General features: G+C 37.5%; 2 protein-coding genes across 2 annotated transcripts; both read left to right on the top strand.

Annotated features, from left to right (window-relative positions):
- On the top strand, positions 1-2425 carry LOC107571485 (GTPase IMAP family member 7-like). The gene is made up of 3 exons (XM_016257805.1): positions 1-31; positions 1064-1134; positions 1217-2425. Exons 2-3 carry the CDS (start codon positions 1105-1107, stop codon positions 2357-2359), a joined length of 1173 nt encoding a protein of 390 aa, XP_016113291.1. The 5' UTR covers positions 1-31; positions 1064-1104; the 3' UTR covers positions 2360-2425.
- Positions 2426-10208: 7783 nt separating this feature from the next.
- On the top strand, positions 10209-22466 carry LOC107571479 (gastrula zinc finger protein XlCGF52.1-like). Its single transcript, XM_016257801.1, has 5 exons — positions 10209-10213; positions 12677-12791; positions 13689-13951; positions 14036-14918; positions 22402-22466. Exons 2-5 carry the CDS (start codon positions 12734-12736, stop codon positions 22464-22466), a joined length of 1269 nt encoding a protein of 422 aa, XP_016113287.1. The 5' UTR covers positions 10209-10213; positions 12677-12733.
- Positions 22467-22700: the final 234 nt, after the last annotated feature.

The raw sequence follows: 22700 nt of genomic DNA, 5'->3' as shown, positions 1-22700 counted from the left end.
TTTACCTCGACTACATCGTGTGTGGTTCTCGGTGAGTTTAATATTTGTCATTTATAGTTGTAATGCAATTTATATTTGTTTATATTTTACTTTTATTGTGCATGGATTCTGAATTATGAATCATGCGGTTATTTTTTGAGTTATAATATTGTAAGAAAGACTATTTGCGGATTGAAAAGGTAGTTAATCTCAAACAAATCAAAACTCGACAAGTATTCTGTTTTCTGTAATGTAAAGGGCCGTTCACATGTTGCGTATTGTTCTTTCCAAAGTGCTCGGAAGTCTGCGCTCCCGTCGCGTCTGCTCTTGCACTCTCCATTACATTTACATTTATGCATTTAGCAGACGCTTGTATCCAAAGCGACTTACAGTGCATTCAGGCTATACATTTTTTTACCATTTCATTACGACAAGGACATTTCAGCAAATGGATTTTTTCGATTATTGAGGATCCCTTGCAAGTAGCTTACCAGTTGTATGAATGGAGAAGAGGGGGACATGAAGCGCCCTGTTCAAAGTAGCCCATTGTGGTGCCACAACGTTTTCAGGAATAATTAGAAAAAAAGAAAGAAAATAATATATTTAACGCACAGAGATACAGTATAGGCTATTGGGGAAGAAAACAAACCAAGCATGTTGCAACGCTCATGCGACGCTCTCAATGTGAAACATTAAAAATAATGAAGCTGAGAGCGCAAAAGACGGGACATGTGAACTGCGACAAAGAAGACAGATGCGGGTTTAATCCGGTGATAAGCGTGCCAGTCTGTAGGAGTGAAATTCATTCATTTCATTTTATATCCAGATGGACGAATTACTAACAAAGTGATTTCTTCAGATACCTGGCAAGCAATTCGGATTTCTGATCATTAAAAATAGGTTTAAACTGACCAACAGGGTGATCTCTATCTAGCATATTATTAGCTGTTTTTGAGATTTTTATACACATTTTAGAATTTTTCAGGCCATTGCTAAGTAATACATTTACAAAGAATATAAGAAAAAAAAATCATTAAACTTTTGCATTGCTTGCATAACTTACTATTGTTGTTATTCAATTTAGACCATTTTTAGGAATAGATAATCTTGTCTTTATTGCTGGAAATGTCTCTGAGCAAAGAGAAAAAAGACCAGGTGAGCGTCTCTCCTTGTCTTTAGTAATTGTAATAAGAATTAGCATGAGTTCAATTCATTTTATGTGATTTTTACGTTTCAGAACACAGTGATGCTGCTTATCGGTAAAACCGGATCAGGGAAAAGTGCAACAGGAAATACCATCTTTAACGAAACTGTGTTTCAGTCTGAAATGAGCTGTTCATCAGTGACCAGAGTCTGTCAAGCACACACCGGAGCTGTTAATAACAGGAGCGTGACAGTGATCGATACTCCAGACTTCCTCTTTTTCACTCACACCGACTTTGATTCCGACTCGGAGCTGAAGAGAGCGCTTGAATTATGTTCACCGGGAGCTCACGTCATTCTGCTTCTCCTGTCTTTAAGCACTTTCACCGAGCAGGAGAAGGATTTCTTTGATTGGTTTGAGCAGAAGTTTGGTGCAGAAGCTCTCAGATTTACTCTAGTGCTCTTCACTCACGCAGATCAGACGCACATCAGATCATTAGGAGAAATGATCAGCAGAAATACTCAATTATCTGATTTTATTAATCGGTGTGGTCAGAGATATCATGAGTTTAACATTAAAGCTCCAGCAAACAGACAGCAGGTGACTGAACTCCTGGAGAAGATTGACAGACTGCTGTCTGAGAACAGAAACTCCTGCCTCACACAAGAAATGATGCAGGAGACTGAGAGGAGAAGAAAGGAGGAAGAGAGGAGAGCAGAAGAGGAGAGCGGAGCAGAGAGGGAGAGGAGAGAGAGAGAACATCAGATGATATTAGAGAGAGTCAGAATAGAGACAGAGATGCGTGTCAGGAAAGAATATGAGGAGAAAAAAGCTGAGACATTTTGGAAGAAGCTCAAACATCTCTTTATTAAACAGATAAAGCTGAAATATGTCTGTGTAATTATGGCTTTTGCTGTAGCAACAGGAGGTGTTTTGGTGTGGAAGGAAGTCCCTTCACATGGATGGACCCTCAATGGTTTCATTACTGGAGGATCAGCGGCAGCTGCAGGAGTTTTCACAGGGATCCTCTGGAGATTGATGTTGAAGAGTCAGTTTATCTGTTCATCTTCTCATGAGTGTCCCAGCACTGTTAGACAGTTATTGCTGAAGACAGCAGGTGTTGTGTGCGGTTTATCTGCCGGAGCTGTGATTGGTCACTTTCTAGGAGGAAGTGTGTTTCGTGTTACCGCTTTAGCAGGATTTGCTGGAGCCGCTGGAGCTTTTACAGCTTCATAGCTTTACAGATTGCGATGAAATAATGCAGGTGTATTATTTGTACATTTAAATGTGTACATTAGCACAAAATAAAACAAACACAATCTAATGTAATGCATCCGTATATCGTTAAGAATGTGCATGAGCATTTCAAATGTTGTGAAATTGGTTTTCTCAGTGAAAGTTTCTTTGAGCAAAGGGATAAAATGATACTGAAATGATGCGCAAGGTGACCTCCTGCTGATTGCATCTGTAATCCTAATAGATGGTAAAAGATGTGACGTCTGTCAGGAGTTGGATTTTATTGATGTTAATTGTGTTGTTTTGTGCTTTTAGAATCTTTAAAACACATTGTTCATGAGAAATGGGGATGGTGATATGGTGAAGTGTTGCTCTGTACTCTGTCAAAAGAAACCTCTCAGTCTTAAACATGAATAAAACTGACCTAACTTGCAAACATGGTTTAGTGTCCTTGATAAGTTATCTCATATTCATACAGTTAGATTTGAGAAGTTTCTTCTAACAAAAAAAAATTAAATTGTCAACAGATAATTAAAAACATCACTGTTAAACAGAATATATCCTTTTTTACTTTAAAATTCCAACACATAATCTGACAAAACTCATTATGTATATGTGAAATCTATTTTACATTCAGTACCATTTACTGATCATGTGATAAAAGTTCAACAGAAGCCAATCATGTTCAGAAAGCTTAGTCAGCACTGATGCAAATGGCTGAGTATTGAGATTTTATTTTGAAGTTTTTTCCCTATAGGCCAAAAATCCATATGGACTTTCTCAACCAACATAATGATTTGCCATAAGATCATGTTGCAAAATTAGTCGCTTCTTGTCAGGTATACTATTCTAACAGCAAAGAGGCCGACACAACATTGGCAAGATATGAGTTTGCTGAATAACCGACTGCATCTGACTGAAAAAAAGGCAATACATTTTGTTGCAACAGGCAATGAGAATGGAGATTTACTGCTTGGTAGAAGAGAAAGGAGTTCGAATAGTCTGCGTGACTCTCGATATCTTGGGCCTAACTGAACGGAGGAATTATGGTATTCTTCTGTAGCCTGACGACGAGTAACTTTAAAAACCGTTGTTCATGTGAACTCAAAGACAGCCTGATGCTTTGTATAGACTATTTGTGGGTGGCTGTTTGTTGTTTCACCTAACAATTCATGTCGATAAAGTATAATAGGGTAAATCCTGTATAGTGATTTATCCTATATAGTGCTTGCATAAAGCAAATAGTGCATACACTTGTAGCTGTTATGTATCTTTGTAAGTCATTGTAAGCCCTCTTTTGAGTCACTCGCAAGCGCACACTTTCGAACACTGAGCGTCAGTGAATGTTTGAACCTTTTTTAAAAAGAGTGAAAAGATGGATCTCAAAATCATACAGTCACTGCTGGAAAGGGTTCAAATAGGCAGAAGATGCTGGAAAGCTGAAGAATCTGCAGGAACTGGAGGATTTTTCTGAAGAACAGCAGGCAGTTTAACTGTTCAGAACAAACAAGGGACTCATGAACAACCATCACAAAACAAAAAAACAGTGGTAGATCATCCAGGTAACCACACACAGTATTAAGAACCAAGGGTTCCCAAACTTTTGAATGGGGTTATTTTAATAATTTCAGCTATTTTTCTTTCTTGTGGACTAAATGTAAACATCCTTTGTAAAATATCTTACTCAGGACAGTACTAAATAAAAACTAACATGCATTTTGTATGATCTCTCTTATTTTGTTAAAATTATTCTCATTTTCACAGATTCTGCAAGGGGTTCCCAAACTTTCGCATGCCACTGTATGTGATGAACACTTATTTGAGTCTATTTCACAGTTGTATTTACACATAATATTGGGTTAATATCTGACAAGAAAAACAGAAAACCAGTCTGTGGCGAGGGGGGCGTGGTTCAGCGAGGTCTGCAGCGGGAGAGAGAGTTGGGAGACGATAAAGGGGAAGAGAGAGAGACAGCTGGAAGGGATTCGCCGACCCCAGGACACGCCACCATCTGATCCTCCGCCAATTGGATGGCGGAGTCTAGCGACGTCGGTCGGTGACACTGGACCCACTCTGCCGTCTTCTTTGGCAGCCGAGTGATGAACTGCTCCAGTAACACATGGTCGATGATGTGCTCGACGTCGCTTCCCTCAGCCAGTAGCCACTTGCGACATGAGTCCCGGAACCGTTGGGCCAGCACGAAGGGTCGGCCGCTCTCGCCCAGGTCTAGCGAATGGAATCTCTGGCAATGTTGCTCCGGGCTTCGGCCGACCCGCTGGATGATGGCCCTTTTGAGGTAGTCAAAGACCAGGAGGTTCCGTACGGGCAGTTGCTGAGCAGCCACCTGCACTTCCCCCGATAACAGGGGTATCAGGCGCAACAGCCATTGCTCTCGTGGCCACCCACTGGCTTCCGCGGTTTTCTCGAACAGATCCAGGAAGGCTTCGGGGTCATCCTGAGCCCACATCTTGTTCAGCAGCAGGTGGGGAGCCGGGGTCTGCTGAGTAGCTGCTTCTGCCCGAACCTCCCGGTCCATCCAGCTCCGGAACCTCTCGCGGTCCTCCTGCTGCGCCTGGATGATGGCCTGGAAGCATCGCTCCTGATCAGTCCGCATGTCCAGTAACGCTTAATGTTGCTCTTGATGGAGGACCGCGAGGGATGAAATGACATCCGCAAATGGCGTACTTGTCGGAGTTTGCATGACAGCGACTCTCCTGCTTCCTTCCCAGGTTTCGGCACCAGTGTAACAAAGTCAATGACTTGAGAAGGAAGAGGACGGGGTCGGCTTGACTGCTGCTGGTAATTTTATTCGGCTTCAAACTAATAAACAGAACGTCGCGCTACCATCGCTCAATATAGCACAATTGCATATGCAAAATAACAGGGCTCTCCAGAGCAGGCACAGTCGGTCTCTCTCTCTCTGCCAGCTCATTCCCGGGCCTCTTAATGCGGTCTCTCCATGCCAATTACTGGAACAAGACACAGGTGTTTGTCACTTGCATTTGACCCGCTTACTCACTGCTCGTCTCCCAACTATAGCCTTGTTCAAATACCCACACTTGTGGTCTTTGCACTTGACCACTTATATGACGTATTTCCTGTATTTGGCTCAAGTGTTCAAGTGAGCATGAAGACCACAAGTGTGTGTCGAACTTTTCATTACCTGATGGGACACACTTGTAGTGTGGTAAAAATGCAAGTGTTTACATAGCTTTATTCAACTTCTAAATGTCTGTTCAGTAGTCCCTATAACATGACTATTTTAATTTGTGGTGCTTCTAATTACCTGATAAAAAGCAGTTGCAAATGTTGTACAAAATAAATATCACCACTACTCATCTTTGCACCAATAAAACGTAAAAACAGGGTTTTTCTACCAAGTAATATGTAATATCTAAATATTATATTAATATTTAACTTGCATTGGAAAGGTTTCCGTGACCTCTTGCGAGATCTCGGCAAAAAGTCTCACGATTTATTTCCAGAACATGATGCATGATGGGATACACTAAGCCTCGAATAGCACTCCGGAGCGGTATTCGAGATAGTGTGGGTTTAGTGTGCGTTAAGGGCACTGTGCTCTGGCGTTTTTAAGACCTGGGACAGTCTTGCGCACTTACTTCCTGTCAAGCGCACGCGCTCTCAAGTGGCCAAGACCGCAAGTGTGGGTATTTGGACAAGGGGTCTCTCTCCCGCTGCAGACCTCGCTGAACCATGCCCCCCTTGCCACACAGTCATTTGAAGCATTTGCTTAGATAACTGTAAAATGTTTGGGATCTGAAAGAAATCAGAAATGGCAGCATATGAAAGTATAAACATCTTAGCTTGTGCACTAATTGAGCTTATGCTTGAAATTTGCAGTCGAGTATTATTAAAATCACTGGCAGGCGAATTCATAGATACTAGACATGAAATAGTTACTTATATGAATGTGTGGTTTATCGTAAGCACGGATAAAAATAGTCTATAATACAACAGATTAAATACAACACAGCAATAATATACACACTGGCCTGAAGAAAATGGGTGTTCATTCAAAGAAGGTTTTCCTATGAATTAATTAGTAGAAAAGTCCATTTCTCCTGTGCATTTGTGTCCCTTTGTTTCTGGAGAAAGCAGAATGAGAGCCGGCTCGCATTCCACAAGGTTGTAAATGTATCGGGTTACCATGAAACCAGGGTCTTGTTCGGTGTCCTGGGGTGTTACAAAGTATTTGTGAAATCTAGCTAACAAAATATATATTGTGTGTGGGAGTGTTCCAGACGCTACACTTACAACAAATTGCTTTTAATGTTCCTCATAAGTTGCTTTCAGTAAAAAACATCTGTGAAATGAACAAATCTGAATAATGAATTTGCTTTCTATGAGTATAACATCAGTTCTTTTAAGCTATTTTAAATGAGAATACAGTTAGACCACGTATTGACCACTTATTCATTTATTTACGGGGTAATAGGCTTTACAGTAAATAGTCAAGATATTGTGAATTAGTTTTTTATAAACCCTTTGTGTAAACTCTTTTGTTTTTACAAACATCTCAACAATTAACAGTTAAAGAGGAATCAAACTGAGAGATACTAAGAATTAGATTATTATTTTTGAAGTGCACTTTAAAAATTAAGATTTTTTTTGTTAAAATAGTTAAACAGATTAAAATCACTCTTGAGAGAAATCACACAATAATGAACAACATGAATTGTAAAAAGAGACTTGATTGAATGTAATAGACTGGATTAAACTGAAATGGCTGTAAAGCAGCTGAAGCCAAATGAAACTCTGGGCCGTCAGATAAACTCTGGACGCTATACAAACTCTAGACATCAGAACGGGTTCGGCAGAGCCATGCTGTTGTTCACAGGAATCACCGCAGCTCATTTCTGAAGACATGAAAGACATTGTGTTCATTCTTACAGCTGAGAATCGAGCTGTTGCTGAAGCGAATGCTGCTAGTGTAGCTGTTCTGATTGCTGTTAGCGAGGAACCTTGTGACAGGAGAAGAATGACATGAAACACCATTGTTAGATCATTCCTGATCACTGAGAGAAACTGTATTTCACTGGGATCAAGAGGAAGCGAATGAGATTCTGTTGTTCTGAATTCATCAGCTTAGTCTCGAATCATCTCTCCAGAGCTTCAAGAATAAAGCTTCATCCTTCACCAGCAGGTCTGAGCGCCGCAGCAGAGCGTCCATCATGTGAAAGAGATGCTGCTCCACACTGGAGATCTTTTGAGAAACTCAGCATTCAGGAGAGACACTGAAGGATGTTCTCCTGCAGAACAAGCTCACGTGTGTCGACGCCGTACTCCTACATCTATACCTGCATCTGGAAGTGTTGTCTTCAGGAATGAGTGAAGATCCTGCTGACATCCTCCAGAAGCTCCTTCGGTCCAAAGATAAACACCAGCTGATGGAGACATTGAGCCGATGTGATGGAAACATCAATCTGGCGAGTGTAGAGACACCTGAGCAGAATCAGTTCAGACACTGTGTCTAACATTCATATAGAGTCAGCAGAATCCTGATTTTAGTTCAAAGTGAAGTGACTTCAGAAAGTGAGCTGAGAAAAGCAGAGACACGAGGACACACATATAGCTGACGTCCACTCTGAGCTTTCTGGACTCATTTCTTATGTTTTATATTTCTTACGTCTATGCAAACGTGTCTTTATGTATCGAGACAAAAGGAGGTCAATCACTGTCTGTCAGTTTATAGTGATCGTGTAGATTTGCAAAGACACTGATGAATGGTGCACCACAAACAGCTTTTGGTTTTATTTCTCATCAAAAACAAAACAACTTTAAGCAAATAGTGTTAAATCATATCTAAAGAAATTCTAAATTGAATCCATTTTAATTTTAATCTAAATTTAATTTCAGTCGGCTTGGCCTTCGGAAGATGCACAGCTTCAAGGCGACTTTGTTTCCATGTGTGTACGTCTGTGAAAAACACATCGACTCCCTGTTTACGAAAGTCCTAACCGTATATGCAGTGTTATTATTATTATTTCTTGATTTCTCATGGTCTCTCCTGATCTAGATATAAACAATAGCTGGAAACTGGAGAAAGTAGAAAGAAAATAATAACACATGGCCTCCGTGCTTTTCTGATTGGATAGTTAAAAACGGCCAGTAATTGGGAAACAGCTCTTGAGCTCAACGGCTGCGTCTGAAAGCTGGAAACGCTGCTCTCGGAGGATCCTAGTGATGGGAATTCTGGCTCTTTTTCAGGGATCCGGATCATTTGGCTCAGCTCAGCAAAAAGAACCGGCTCTTTATTTAGTACCACCTCTGGCTTTTACAATTCAGCCAAGTTTTGACCTACGTCTGGTATGTGTGCACAAACATAATTAAATTATTCAAAGAAATTAAACTAAACAAAAGATAAAAAATGTAAACTATAAAATGCCACATAATATTCAGTTTTGTTAAATCACACTTTAATTCAGATTTACACAGTTCACATTCAAATTGTTTTGTCATATTTCTGGCTCCATAAACCTTTCCAAAACACCATAATTTTACATTAGTTTTGGCATTAAACCTAATTTAAGTAAGAACATAAAACAGTGCTTGATCTGGGAAACATCTGATAAACGTTTTAGAAAAAGCAGATTTACATGCATTCTAAATCATAAACATCTTCAAGACATTTTCTAAACATCTATTTAACATCAGATAGCAAATGTCTTCGGCCTACAAGCTGCAGCGTGCAGAGCGAGTGAATGCGATCATCCCTTTCTCTTTTCTCTTTCTACTATAATGCGAAATAAACACTAATGAATATCTCATGTCTCACGTTGAGTGTCCACAGCTTGTTACTTTGCTAGAAAAATGAATGAACTCTGGAGAAGAGCATTTCGTTAAATATTTGCACTATATTAGCCTATAAAACCTTGTGAAGACTTACAGAAAATGTTTGACCTCTGTCATTGCCAACAAAGTGTATATAACAAAGTATTGAGATGAAATTTTGTTATTGACCAAATACTTATTTTCCACCATAATTTGCAAATAAATTCTTTAAAAATCCTACAATGTGATTTTCTGGATTTTTTTTTCTCATTTTGTCTCTCATAGTTGAGGTATACCTATGATGAAAATTACAGGCCTCTCTCATCTTTTTAAGTGGGAGAACTTGCACAATTGGTGGCTGAATAAATACTTTTTTTCCCCACTGTATATTTAACCTGTTAGTGATGTTTTAATTAGTTTATATTTAATTAGTGTACATGTACATTTAAATTTGTCATGAAAACAAAGTAGAAACATCATTTTATAATTAGATTTAGATATTTTGTAAAAACTGCCTGTGCAATTTACATGTTTGCATACTTTTTCGAGGGTTGATTATTGTATCGAAAAATGAATATAAATTGAATTTAATAGTCTGAGCTCTGTTGTTAATTGTAACCTTTAAATGTTTTTGTAATGTGCTAGTAATAGGGCTTCCTGTTTTATAGCTTTAGCTGACATAGATTTTTTTATCCTTAAGAACATTTTAATTATAATTGAATTTATTTAAAGACAGAGCCTTTAAGCCGTTCAAAAAATGAATAAAAAAAGTAGCAATTTTATGTTTTCTCCCCCTGCTGTAACAAAAATGTATCAATGTCTTCATAACTGAGGCTCTGAACCATCATTTTTGTGTACCATTACACCCCTAATGTTTTCATTATTATTATGTATATTATTAAATATTATGTCTAAAAATATCCTGTTATAGAGTAGCTGAAGCTTTCTTCATTTAAAAAGGGCTACACAGCAGCACTCGTGTCTTGGATGGTAGAAAAAGAGAATGTGTGCAGTGCTGATCTGCAGTCGTTAATAATATGTGTGATATTCAAATAATCTAATGTATGATGCTAATTATGGTATAATGTTCTTTTTTCTCTCCTTTTTCCTGACAGACTGTGAGTGCGAAAGACTGGTGAGACTTACCAAAAGTATCAATTATTGTGCATTTATTCACTCAATTACAACAAGGCACACTTCTGTTATGTTCTGTATTGTACTTCTGTTATTAAAATTAAAATAAAATAAAAAAAAGACTGTGAATCAATTTTTGTGTTTAAGATTATCTCTGTAATGGGTATTTTAAATAAAAAAAGCCTTACTCAGCCCCTCACAGAACTCAGACATACAAGAATAACATAAGGTTCATATATCAGCCACATCTTTTTTTTAATGATTTGGCTCACTTCAGGCTGAGATGTGGCACTGTTTTGGTTCAGTTCTGGCTAAAAGGGTGTGGACCAGTTCTGGGTCGGCCAACACGTGCTGATCTGGGCCACGCTCTAGCTGTTAGGGTTTGGGCCAGATCCGAACCAAAGGAAATTTGCTGACTGGGACGTCACCAACATAAATGTTAAGTGCTTGAATCAATATGATTATTCTGTGTATGGTTAAGTTCTTGCTGCATGACTCATCACAGTTTCAGAGTTCTGTGGGATAATTATAACTGCTTATTAAAACCAAAGCTGACCTCACTGTATTCTGTTTGTAGCTATATCTTTATTTGCGGTGTTGCTTTGACCATTTAAACATGTTAATTACACAAACAAATGTTTGGCGTACTGTCTCTGGGGAAAAAACAATCAACACATTGATAAGACTTTATTTATGTATTGTAGACGTTATTACAAAGCGAAGCAAAATTTGCTGAAATATAATATGATCAGATGCGCAGTCAAAGTCGCGTTCGTTACGATAGCAACAGTAGATCAAACAATCAAACACTTTGGTTATGTCGAGATCACGAGAAAACAAGAAAGACAAATATGAATAATCCATGGCCTCTTAGGCCTTGCGTAGGTTTGAGATCGGTGAGGGGAATTGATGGGAATCTCAAGTGTTGCTGCTGTGTGCTTTCATTTCCTTAATTTCTCCTTTGACATTTATCTTGGGCAGATTGTATTTACTTGTTAAAACTGAAATATATTTCTAAACACTTGTTCCTGTAATGAGCAATGAACGTAGGAAATTTCTAATCTATTCATAAATGTGAATATAGATCAATATTAATGAAGTTTGACTCAGGGAACATTACATATTGCTGGTGCTCTTTATTTTTAAAAGTTTTATGATCAATGTTAGTTTCTGTAGAAAAACCTGTAAAATGTTAATGATCTAATTACCCTACTTTATTGCAATTAATGTAGTTATTAGTAAACCAAACTATATGAAGATTAATATGGACATGTTAGGCTATGGTGTTGTAGGAATGTTATTTACCTGTGTGTCATTAGTGTTTTCTTTCAGTCCAACACTTTTATAGACTTTTGTCGTCCTGACTCAAATAAACTGTTGCTAAACACTCAGAATAAAGAGAGCTGATCTGCTGATGATCTGAATGTCTTGTTGAATGAGTGTTGATCTGAGGCTCATCAATATTAACAGAGCTGCTGAAAACACTCTTTATTTCATCTCAACAGCTCCAGTTTTCACCTCATTTATTACGCTGATGTCTTCTGATGTCCTGTAAATTGCCACTTAAAGCTCATTTCATTGGTGTTAACAGACTGATGGTATTTGTTTTCATTTTTATTTTGTATTTCATTTTTTATGTTTTTAACTGTTTTTATTACTTTTTTTTTTTTTTGGGGGGGGTAGCGCTTATTTGCACTTAGTGTAAATAGCAGTATTTTCTTAGCGATAAGCTGTTTACACTACGAGCAAATAGCTATAGATTCTACTATGTTATAAAATATAAATAGCAGGATGTTCTGCTATTTCTACTACTTATTGCAAATAGTGCCAATTATCTGCACCTCAGTATTGTAGTACATTATAAAACAGTATGCATTAATAACGTATTGAGTGTAAATTAGATTTAATTCAAATTATTAAATGGATGCCAACTTGTTGGGACAATAAAGCCCTCCCTACAGCTACCCAACACTTTATTTTCAACTTTTCTATCATTTCCTTCATTTTTATTGAAAATAAATGCCTTTCCGATGTGATATGATATTTGAAAAGGGAGAAAAAAAGTTATTTACAATACATAATACAATAGTAACATTATTTATATTGTGAAAGTGATCTCAGTAAGCAATATATTTTTAAAATTTTTGGCAGATCAGCTCCTCCCATGCTGCAATTTACCTTCAATGAAGCTCCTCCCACATCAAGCACATCACTAGTGAAGCTCCTCCCACATCAATCACATCACTAGTGAAGCTCCGCCCACATCAATCACATCACTAGTGAAGCTCCGCCCACATCAAATCACATCACTAGTGAAGCTCCGCCCCCAGCAGTTCAGCAATAAATGCTGGAGTATTCCCATCAGTTTACAAGTGCAGAGGAGCATCAGAGCATCAGGAAGAGCTGAGATCTGCAAAGACGGAGTTTCTTAAAGAGGACAGAGAGAAGATGAGAGATCCAGAGCCCTGCAGAATCAGACACACTGAAGATACTGAAGAACTAACAGGTTGGGGTTTATTCTTGATTTCTCATTCATTCATGATGCAGAAGAACTTAGTTAAATCAGATTTAGGTCAATAGTTCAAACATGAAATGGGTAGATTTTTTCTTTGTTTTTGGCTTTCAACAAATAGTCAAAGGGAGGTTTCAGAATCTTTCATATTCATTGTCAACATCAGGTCAAATTAAATATTACTTTAGCACAATTTTTGCAATCAGTTTAACCGCATTTTAATATGACTTAAGCAAAATCTGATTCATAATTACTGATGAAGTTGTATTTCTCATAAATTATAGCAGTTATTCATAGTTAAAGAGATTATTCTCTGATCAACACTGCAGTTTGTTTACAAACTGAGACAATGGATTGAGAAGATTTAATGAAATAATAGCAAGCAAGAGTTGTTACATGGAACTACTATTTAAATTAATATTGTTTATTAAATAGTATTAGTCATAACATCAGACTAATAATCATAGTTTGTGACCGTGAGATCCTTGTTAATGGCCGGCGAGAGAGACTAATCGACACTGGAATCTAAACGAACGAGTAAAATATAAAGCAAAGAGTTAAACAGAGTAATCAAATATCTACTTATATTAATATATAAATGACCAATAATCAATTCGTTTTTCAACCTAAATTCGAGATGGTGATAACATGGATACCTAATAATTTGCACACTGCTTATAATGTTTTAAAAATAACTGGAAAATCAATGCACCTCATTCGTGGAAAGTTTCAGGGACGTATAATTAATTATTAAAAGGCATCAAAATCATCATAATATTTTACAGCAGTTACATCAGCGTTCACTTTTATCTCCCCTCACTTCATATTTCTTTCTTTGAATTATTTTGATGTACTGATATTAAATGTAAGCTTTTTTTTCTTTCATTTCAGAGCTGATGGAAGAGAGCGAGGAGAGTGAAGAACTGAGTGAAGCGGAGGAGAAACATCATGACAAACCTGGAGAAAAACCCTCGAGTCGCTCAAACTCTAAAAATACATTTTTAAAGAAATCTTTCAGCTGCAGTCAGTGTGGAAAGAGTTTGACAAGCAAACGTAATCTTGATGTTCACATGAGAATCCACACTGGAGAGAAACCGTTCACATGCGATCAGTGCGGGAAGAGCTTCACACAGAAACCACATCTTACGGGGCACATGAGGATCCACACGGGAGAGAAATCATATGGATGTGATCAGTGTGAGAAGAGTTTCACACACAAACACAGTCTTAATGTTCACTTGAGAGTTCATTCTAGAGAGAAACCGTTCACATGTGATCAGTGCGGGAAGAGTTTCACACAGAAACCACATCTTACGGGGCACATGAGGATCCACACGGGAGAGAAATCATATGGATGTGATCAGTGTGAGAAGAGTTTCACACACAAACACAGTCTTAATGTTCACTTGAGAGTTCATTCTAGAGAGAAACCGTTCACATGTGATCAGTGCGGGAAGAGTTTCACACAGAAACCACATCTTACGGGGCACATGAGGATCCACACGGGAGAAAGGCCGTATGCATGCGATCAGTGCGGGAAGAGTTTCACACAGAAACCACATCTTACGGGGCACATGAGGATCCACACGGGAGAAAGGCCGTATGCATGCGATCAGTGCGGGAAGAGTTTCACACAATCATCATACCTTCCTCTTCACATGAGGATTCACACAAGAGAGAAACCTTACACATGTGATCAATGCGGCAAAACGTTTCTGTGGGCTTCATGCCTGAAGACACACCTGGCAGTTCATACAAAGGAGAAGCCGCATTCATGTTCTGAATGTGCAAAGAGTTTTTCACTTCTACAACATCTGAAAGAACATCAGAAAACACATAATGATGTGAGAGACTACATGTGCTTTGAGTGTGAAAAGACTTTTACGAAAGCGAACTATTTAAAACGGCACCAGAGGATTCACACTGGAGAGAAACCTTACAAGTGTTCTCACTGTGACAAGAGATTCAGTCAGTCAACACATCTAAAATCACACGAGAGGATCCACAGCAGAGAGAAACCGCACACGTGTGATCAGTGTGGAAAGAGTTTCACTGTTAAACACTACCTGAAGCGACACAAGAGGATCCATGCAGTGGAGAAACCAGATCAGCGTGATCCATGTGAGCAGAGGTTCGTTCAGTTCTCTTCTTTATTCTTTCATACTAAAAACAGTCTGAAATCACAGTAAGTAGTTCATCTTTATGTGCTGAGCAGTAAAGTCTCTTCTGTCTAAGTTAGTTTCCTAACCGTCACACTGAGTGTATTATGTTATAGGACATGTTGTTGTTTGCCTGGTATCTGCTTCAAAATATTAACATTATTGTGAGACATACAAATTAAGAGAAACAATTTCATTGTTGCATCTCGTAATGAGAAATGTTTTCGTAATAATGCCTTAATATCTCATATAATGAGACAATTTTTCATAAGATACTTTCTTGTAATTATGACTCAATGTCTCATAATGAGACAATTTCTTGTAATAATGAGATACTTTCTCATAATACCTACTTATAAAAACAACTTAACCTCTCATGAGAAATGTTCTCGCAATTACTTAATATCTCATAATAAAGACACTTTTTTGTAACAATGAGATCATTTTCATCTCATTATGAGAACGTATCTGATTATTTTGAGAAAGCATCCAATTATTATATAAAAGTATCGTATTATTAAAAGAAAGTGTCTCATTATGAGATATAAGCTATTATGAGAAAGTATCTTATTATGAGAAACTATCTGATTTTTATGGGATGCATACAAAGTTTCTCATTATTATGACTTACATATTTATATTACTTAACTTTCAAAAACAGACTAAAAAAACAGCACAACTTTCTGTTTCTGATGGCTGCTTGTTAAAATTAATTTCATCAATAAGTTGTAGCAGATCTAGTTCAAGTTTGTTTTGATCATGAAAAACATCTGAAGAAAAATTGTGTGTTGTAGCTTTGACAAAACCTGATTATCCATGTTATCCTGTGTGATTTGACAGTCTTGAGTTACATGATCAATGCCACTATTTAACTTAGTTTTTTGTTTTTTTTACATTTCATGGAATTAGTCTTAGTACTTTGTGTAGAATCTGAAATATGTATTATTCATGTCACATCATGTCTATTAGAAATAGAACTTGTTTGTTTTTGGCAGAACTACCACTAATCAAATGGATTTCAGGGCAGAAGGAGAGAAGACGAGAGATCCAGAACCTGCAGAATGAAACATCGTGATACTGAACAGACAGGTTGGTGTTTATTCTGGATTCCTCGTTCATCATGCTGAAAAAGCTTGTGCTGTGTCGGAAACAATGCGATTGTTAGCAGATTACATGTCAAGTCTGCGTCATCTAGAGTTTCATGACCAAATTACTGATTAATAACACAAATCATCTTCATGACATTAAAATAGATCATAATCATGCACAACTGTTTTTGACCAGATTTAATGGATTAAAATGACTATTAAATTCATCAGTGGTCTTGACATTGGGGTTTTCATCACTTTTCATTTCACATTTGTCTCTCATTTGAAATCTCCCTTGATTTAATGTTTCTTTTCGACCTGATGGACGTGAACAAGAAGGAAGCCAAAAAAATCTGTCATCTGCCCTCAGTGTAAAAAGTCATTGACATGTAAACCAAGCCTGAAGATTCACATGAGAGTTCACACTGGGAAGAACACACTTAGGCTTTCATCTGAAATCACATCTTTTAACTGTGATCAGTGCCATGAACAGTTTCATTGAGCATCAGTCCTGAAGAAACATGGAGGTTCACGCAAAGGAGAAGACTCATTCGTAATATAAGGAAGTGCTTTACTTCAGATGCTGAAAGCTCCACATCCCAAAAGTGTGTTCCTGAGTTAAAACCCTCTGAACCTAGAACACAGAGACACTCATAAAATCTCTCTGGGTTGTTTGCTCTCGCTGTTTGTCACACTGGTCAGATCACCAGACAGAACGAGACATCGATGAGCAGTGTTTGGATGCAGAATCACAGGAGCTGATGAGACCCAATCAACAGATGCTGTTATTCTGATGTTCATATAATATTTTAATTCCTTTTTTGTAAAGCACTTTGAATTACCATACTGTATGAAATGTGCTATATAAATAAACTTGCCTTGCCTTACATGCACCGAGAGTAATGCTTACTCGAACCAAAAACATTAGGTGTCAATCAGTAACACAGTATGTTTGTGAGTCACCGAGTCATACACTGCGTTCCGAAATCGCATACTTCCCTACTATATAGTAGGCAAAAAACAGTATGTGAGGTGAGTAGTATGTCCAAATGTATAGTATTCGAAAAACAGTAAGTGACCTACTTCTTCCGCCCGGATTCTGAAATGTGCATTTGATGGACACTTTACTATCCCATGAGGCCACGGGAGAGGATTTATGAATGGCAGTGGTCATGTGACAGTAACAACATGGCGGATATAGTATGTCCAAATTTCATTCATACTAATATTCATCCTACATAGAACATACTTTTTTAACAGTCGTGAAGTAAATTCAAATGTAGTACCTACTCAGACAGTACGCGATTTTGGACGCACCTATTCATAGCTTTCAGTCACGTGACCGGCTCGAAGACCTGGAGGGCAAAACATCCATAGAACTGCAGGACAAGCCTGTCAATTTTCCATCTGTTTCACAGTCGCAAATATTTAGATCACCTCTCAAAAGAATACAACAAAGGTATGCGAACAAAATGCCAGTTTTGGCCATTTGTGATCCATATTAAGCACCCACGGCAATATTTCAATCATTAAATAGTGCGACAAAACGTTGTAAAAACACTTAAAGTGCCTTAATATATTTAAAACAGTAATATTCTCTATATTAATGATGCATAGTTTATATAGGCAAGCAGATGAGGCCGGAATATGAACGCAATCCACTTAATGGTTCAGTGTTTTCCTTCTAATGGTTTTCTATGGGAAACCATTTAACGTGTCACGAATCCGGTCTATGAACTTCTGTCTATTCGCCACCAGAGGTCACCCGCTCACTACATGGACTGTTACACTATACCCTGGACTACATTTCCCATCATCCATTGCACTGATTGCACACAGCTGTAACCAATCACACGCTCTCCTGAAAGCTATTACACACACTATATAACACCCACTCAGATCTTGCTCAAGTCACCGAGTATTGTTCTGCGTTTATCACTCTCCTAGTGATCGCTGCTTTACGGAGCCATTCCGATTTTTCTGAGGGAAAGTCTAGTTTATTCCTGTTTATTGCCTTAGCCATTCATGTCTGTATGATCTCTGCCTGCCCTGAAGTATATTGCCTGTCTTGGATTACCCCTCTCGTCTCGCCCTATTCGGATACTGTTTACCCCTCGCCTGTGCTTCGGATTACTCTTCAGTCTTGCCCTCTATATACCTGTCTTCCATTGTCCAACTCCTGCCTGTGTTGACCATGTCTTTAAATAAAGCCTTGCAGATGGATCCGCACGTCTCTCATCTAATCAGCTCCGTAACAATGTGTAACTTTGCACTTTGCGTTTATATTCTGGCTTCATCATGCTTCCCTGTACAAAATATACATAATCAATAATGTGTTTAATGAATTTCACCTTTTAATATCTGCGTTTTACTACATTACTACTTAATATAAACTGCGTAAAAATAACTGGCAGTCAGTGGAGCAAAGCTTCATTTTGCCCTCCAGGTGAGCGTTCCTATAAGGGTGTGACATCACATGAAAACTATCAATACGGCGCTTTCCAAACGAGAAATATCGCCCTCAGAAGGGCACTTCAGAGTGAAAACAATCATGGCCGCCATATTGATGGGTCGTTCCAAACCTAAGTGCTCAAAACTGGCCACTTCAAAGAGCCCTTTGGAATGAAGGATGTCGAAGGGTACAACTGATGGACACTTCAGGCTCCCATGATCCTTTGCACAGGGAAGTTGTTGGGCATCACAGAATTCGACTTCACCGATAAATTTATGCATAGTATTTTTCTATACTACTGTAATATTTATACGAGTTAGATTTGGTACATTATTATGGTCAAAATGACATTGTACTTCAACAAAAATACTTTACAGCTTCCTTTATCAGTTAATTCAAATGTTTCAAATACATAGACACAATATACATTACAAATACATGTTACATTACATTACATACACAAATATAGATTATATTTAACGTAAAAGACAATCGCAGCGTACAAAATATGCGACGAAGGCGCCTGCTTGATCGAGGTAACACAAGCTCCAGAACGAATCCGCAAAATGGGTCCATACCGGTGTCGACTTGCACAGTGCAACGGATCCGGAACAGATAAGGTTCATGGATTCGGAGCAGATCCGGACCAGACCCTGCCAGTATCCACTAATTAAGCAGTTCATCCGGACCAGATCCGTTTTGTACCTATTCTTGAAACAGCTCTGGCCCGGATCTGTTTTGGACCAGTTCATTAAGTGTGTCATTTGGTCTGAATCCGTTCTAGATCCTTTATTCAAAATGGGTCATCTGGCTAAAACTAGCTACAGCAATAGTTAAAATCGGGCTGACCAACATTATATATTATGTCTGACTTTATTAATATTAATAAAACATGAAATCATTCAAAACTTAATCTAAATTTTAGCAAGTAACAATAGAACTATTACAAATGAGGTGTTTACAGACTATAAATGCACTGAATAGATTAGAAATTTCACCAAGAAAATAATTTTATTTCATAAAAAACATGAACTAAACAACAACATTTCAAATTTACTCCTGAGTGTTGACAGTAGGACGGCTCCTGGAGCTTCCCCTATCTGCTGCCAAGTTGAACCCCCTTGTGGCATGTTTGAGAATTTCTTCATCGGTGATTCTTTCTTACAGCACCTGTAATACCCAAGCAGATTTCCATACAAAATGTCAACAAATCTCATCGGAGCTACCAGTTTTTGTTTTTAAAAAGATACACATAACCACTGTGTATCAATAATGTATACATAATTTAAATGGAAATGGAAAAATAGGAAAAATAACGCATAATTATTTTAACACATTATTTACACTACTAGCCCCACCCCAGACCTACGTAGGTCATCTTACATTTCATACAGTTGGTGACGGACATGATGCAGGACAACTCACTGTGTAATGTAGCCTATAAAATGCAGCTATATGCACTAAAGAGTTATAGCCAGGGGGGGTGCACATAAGTTGTGCACAGGTGTGCATGGGCGACCAACATAAAAAATGCGCTGTTTAAATCAGTTCAGTCAATCAATCAGTTCACACCCACATGCTTGACAGCTTTATTCACCATTTTAGATCGACTATCTAAAATGTTTATGTAATACTCTATACGATTTCCATTCAAACTGAAAGCCTAAATCTAGAGCATGTGCTGCCGTTTCTCAACAATGCAAAACTGATATTTCATTTACATATACATAAATGTAAAATGAAAATAGAATCATTGTATTTTTAAGTGTAATTTAAAATAATAATTTAACACTTTTAAAAAATATGATAGTATTATCACACTGTTTATTAATTTGATTATTTATCTACAAAATGAATTGCAATAATATTATTATTATTTTAATTTTATAGTTATATTTAATGAGTCACACTATGTGTAGTGTGTGCACCAAACCAAATCGAAGTGCTCTCATGAGATCCAGACTGAAAACGTTATGTGCACCTCTGGTTGTAGCTAGAGCTGTATATAGTCAATTAACTACATATGCCCTAAAAATTTGTTTTTTATATATAGACATATGATATAAATAAGATCACATAAGTGCTGTTTTTATACAACAGCTCAGTAAATACGGTAACATTGTGTTCTATTTTAGACATGATATTGTCCGTTTCTGATCAATTTTGGCAGCAAACCTAAAAAATCCACAGCATAACTGTTATGAGTCGCCGAGCAACACACAGTGGTGATGTTTCTAAATGGGATAGTTAGCCCAACAAGGAAAATTCTTTGAGTTGTTTCAAACCTATATGACTTAGTACTGTGGAACATAAAATGTGATATTTTAAAGAATGCTGACAACTAAACTGTTTTGGTCTGTAAATATAGCTAAATACCAATTCAGAGTATCGGTAGCCTAAAAGTTAATAAATAATACATTCTGTATTGAATCAAATAAAGGCATAGTTGACAGTAACATTGATTTCCACAGTAATTTTCCCCCCATACTATGTCAATCATCAACTGTTTGGTTACCAGAATTCTTCAATATATCTTCTACAAGAACTTGAGGGTGAGTAAATGACAGAATTACCTGGATTGTTTGTATGTGTTTTGCATATTATTACATCATGTAATCAAATGCAAAAAAATTTGGTAACGTTTTATTTTAAGGTGTCCTTGTTACATGTACGTACTATTATAATAACAATTAATTATGCATAATTACATGCAAGTAACCCTAAGCCAAACCAAAATCCTAATCCTAACCACATAGTAAGTACATGTAGTTAATTAATATTACTCAGTACTTATATGTATAATTACACTGTAACAAGGACACCTTAAAATAAAGTGTAACCAAAAATTCTTATCTATATTGCTGTTGCAGGTCTGTTAGTCTGCATTTAATTACAAAACTTAATGCATAGGTCTATTTTGACAAAATGATCAGATGATTTGTACCATTTGTTGCTAAGGTTATCACTGTCAGTCATAGCAGTTTCAGGAATGACCCAAGGAGTAATTTAGTAGGTTCACACTAGTAATTAAAAGTGTTTGTCACTCCTGAAACTTTGCAGCATACTTGGGCGGTGGTCCTCTTAGAAGCAGGAAAATCTAAGACTCTTTAAATTGTGAACAGAAAAAGAGTGCTACCTTTAATAGTACAACTGACTTGTGTTATAATCAATAAATCTGACCACACAACCTGCAGAAATAAAAAATAAATATACGGATATATAAGAAAATAATTGAGATGACGAGATGAGGCAGATCCCTGTTATTGTAGTCGACCTAGAATCTGATGATGTTGATGGTTCTGGATTCAGCTTTGCGTTTCTATTTCTGGGATACCATGTCCACTACTACAAAATAATTCGACAATGCCAATCAGTAAAAATAACTTCCAACTCTCCAGCTGATCTGCCACAACATGTAATCAAACTCTGATCACAATCTCCATATTAAATCTGGCACTTACTGTTAAATGTAGGTTGGAAAGCATTTAACCTTAAATATTGGCATGAATATTTTGACATTGCATGTTTGTTACACATTAAAAGCTGTAGTGTGGATAATTGTCAGTATTTGACAAACTAGTTTGCTAAACTATCTTGGAAAGTCAAGTTTAAAACTCGATTTAATCTTACCTTGAAAGATGAAGTAGAATTAAAAACCAGACTGGATCGATTGAATGAGATGTAAAGCTGCAACAGAACCATGGTTACATGTGTAACCCGAGACGTTCATATTTTTATTTCTGAGTAAAATTAAGCTTGTGGTAAACATAACATGACAATACTTTGATGTTTTGTTTTACAATGTAAACTACACACACTCACAGCCCAAACGTTCTTATCTAGTTACTTATTTAAAACATAACGTTTCAAAAATGAACATAACTGCTTCAAAATTTGTGTTTTAGGTATGGATGCCAGCAATGTCGGCTCAGTTTCGGCACCCAGACTTGGGCCAGTGTACTTGGGCTGATTCTGGCGCATCATTCATTTCCATATTTCACAAGAGTCCGGCAACCACAACTGGGCTCAGTTATTTCTTCCGGCTTGCCGGATTTGGGCCGTTATTGGGCCAGATCTTTTTGGCTACCTGGTTGGCATACGTCCCATTCCCGGGTGCACCATGTGCTTGTTTATTAGTTCTTAACAGAAACATAGGAGGTAGTTCAGCCTTGCATATACAACTGCAATTATATGTTAGACGATA

This window comes from Sinocyclocheilus grahami, unplaced genomic scaffold (genome assembly GCF_001515645.1).
Source record: "Sinocyclocheilus grahami isolate Dianchi unplaced genomic scaffold, SAMN03320097.WGS_v1.1 scaffold1599.1, whole genome shotgun sequence".
Taxonomy (NCBI): domain Eukaryota; kingdom Metazoa; phylum Chordata; class Actinopteri; order Cypriniformes; family Cyprinidae; genus Sinocyclocheilus; species Sinocyclocheilus grahami.
This window is presented reverse-complemented; position numbering and strand designations above follow the sequence as displayed.

Excerpts from the sequence above, each read along its gene's own strand:
- LOC107571485 (XM_016257805.1), top strand. The coding sequence starts at position 1,105 with ATGTCTCTGAGCAAAGAGAAAAAAGACCAG. Across the intron at positions 1,135-1,216 it reads GCAAAGAGAAAAAAGACCAG|AACACAGTGATGCTGCTTAT; the intron begins GTGAGCGTCTCT and ends TTTACGTTTCAG.
- LOC107571479 (XM_016257801.1), top strand. The coding sequence starts at position 12,734 with ATGAGAGATCCAGAGCCCTGCAGAATCAGACACACTGAAGATACTGAA. Across the intron at positions 12,792-13,688 it reads AGATACTGAAGAACTAACAG|AGCTGATGGAAGAGAGCGAG; the intron begins GTTGGGGTTTAT and ends CTTTCATTTCAG. Across the intron at positions 14,919-22,401 it reads ACCAGATCAGCGTGATCCAT|GTATGGATGCCAGCAATGTC; the intron begins GTGAGCAGAGGT and ends TTTGTGTTTTAG.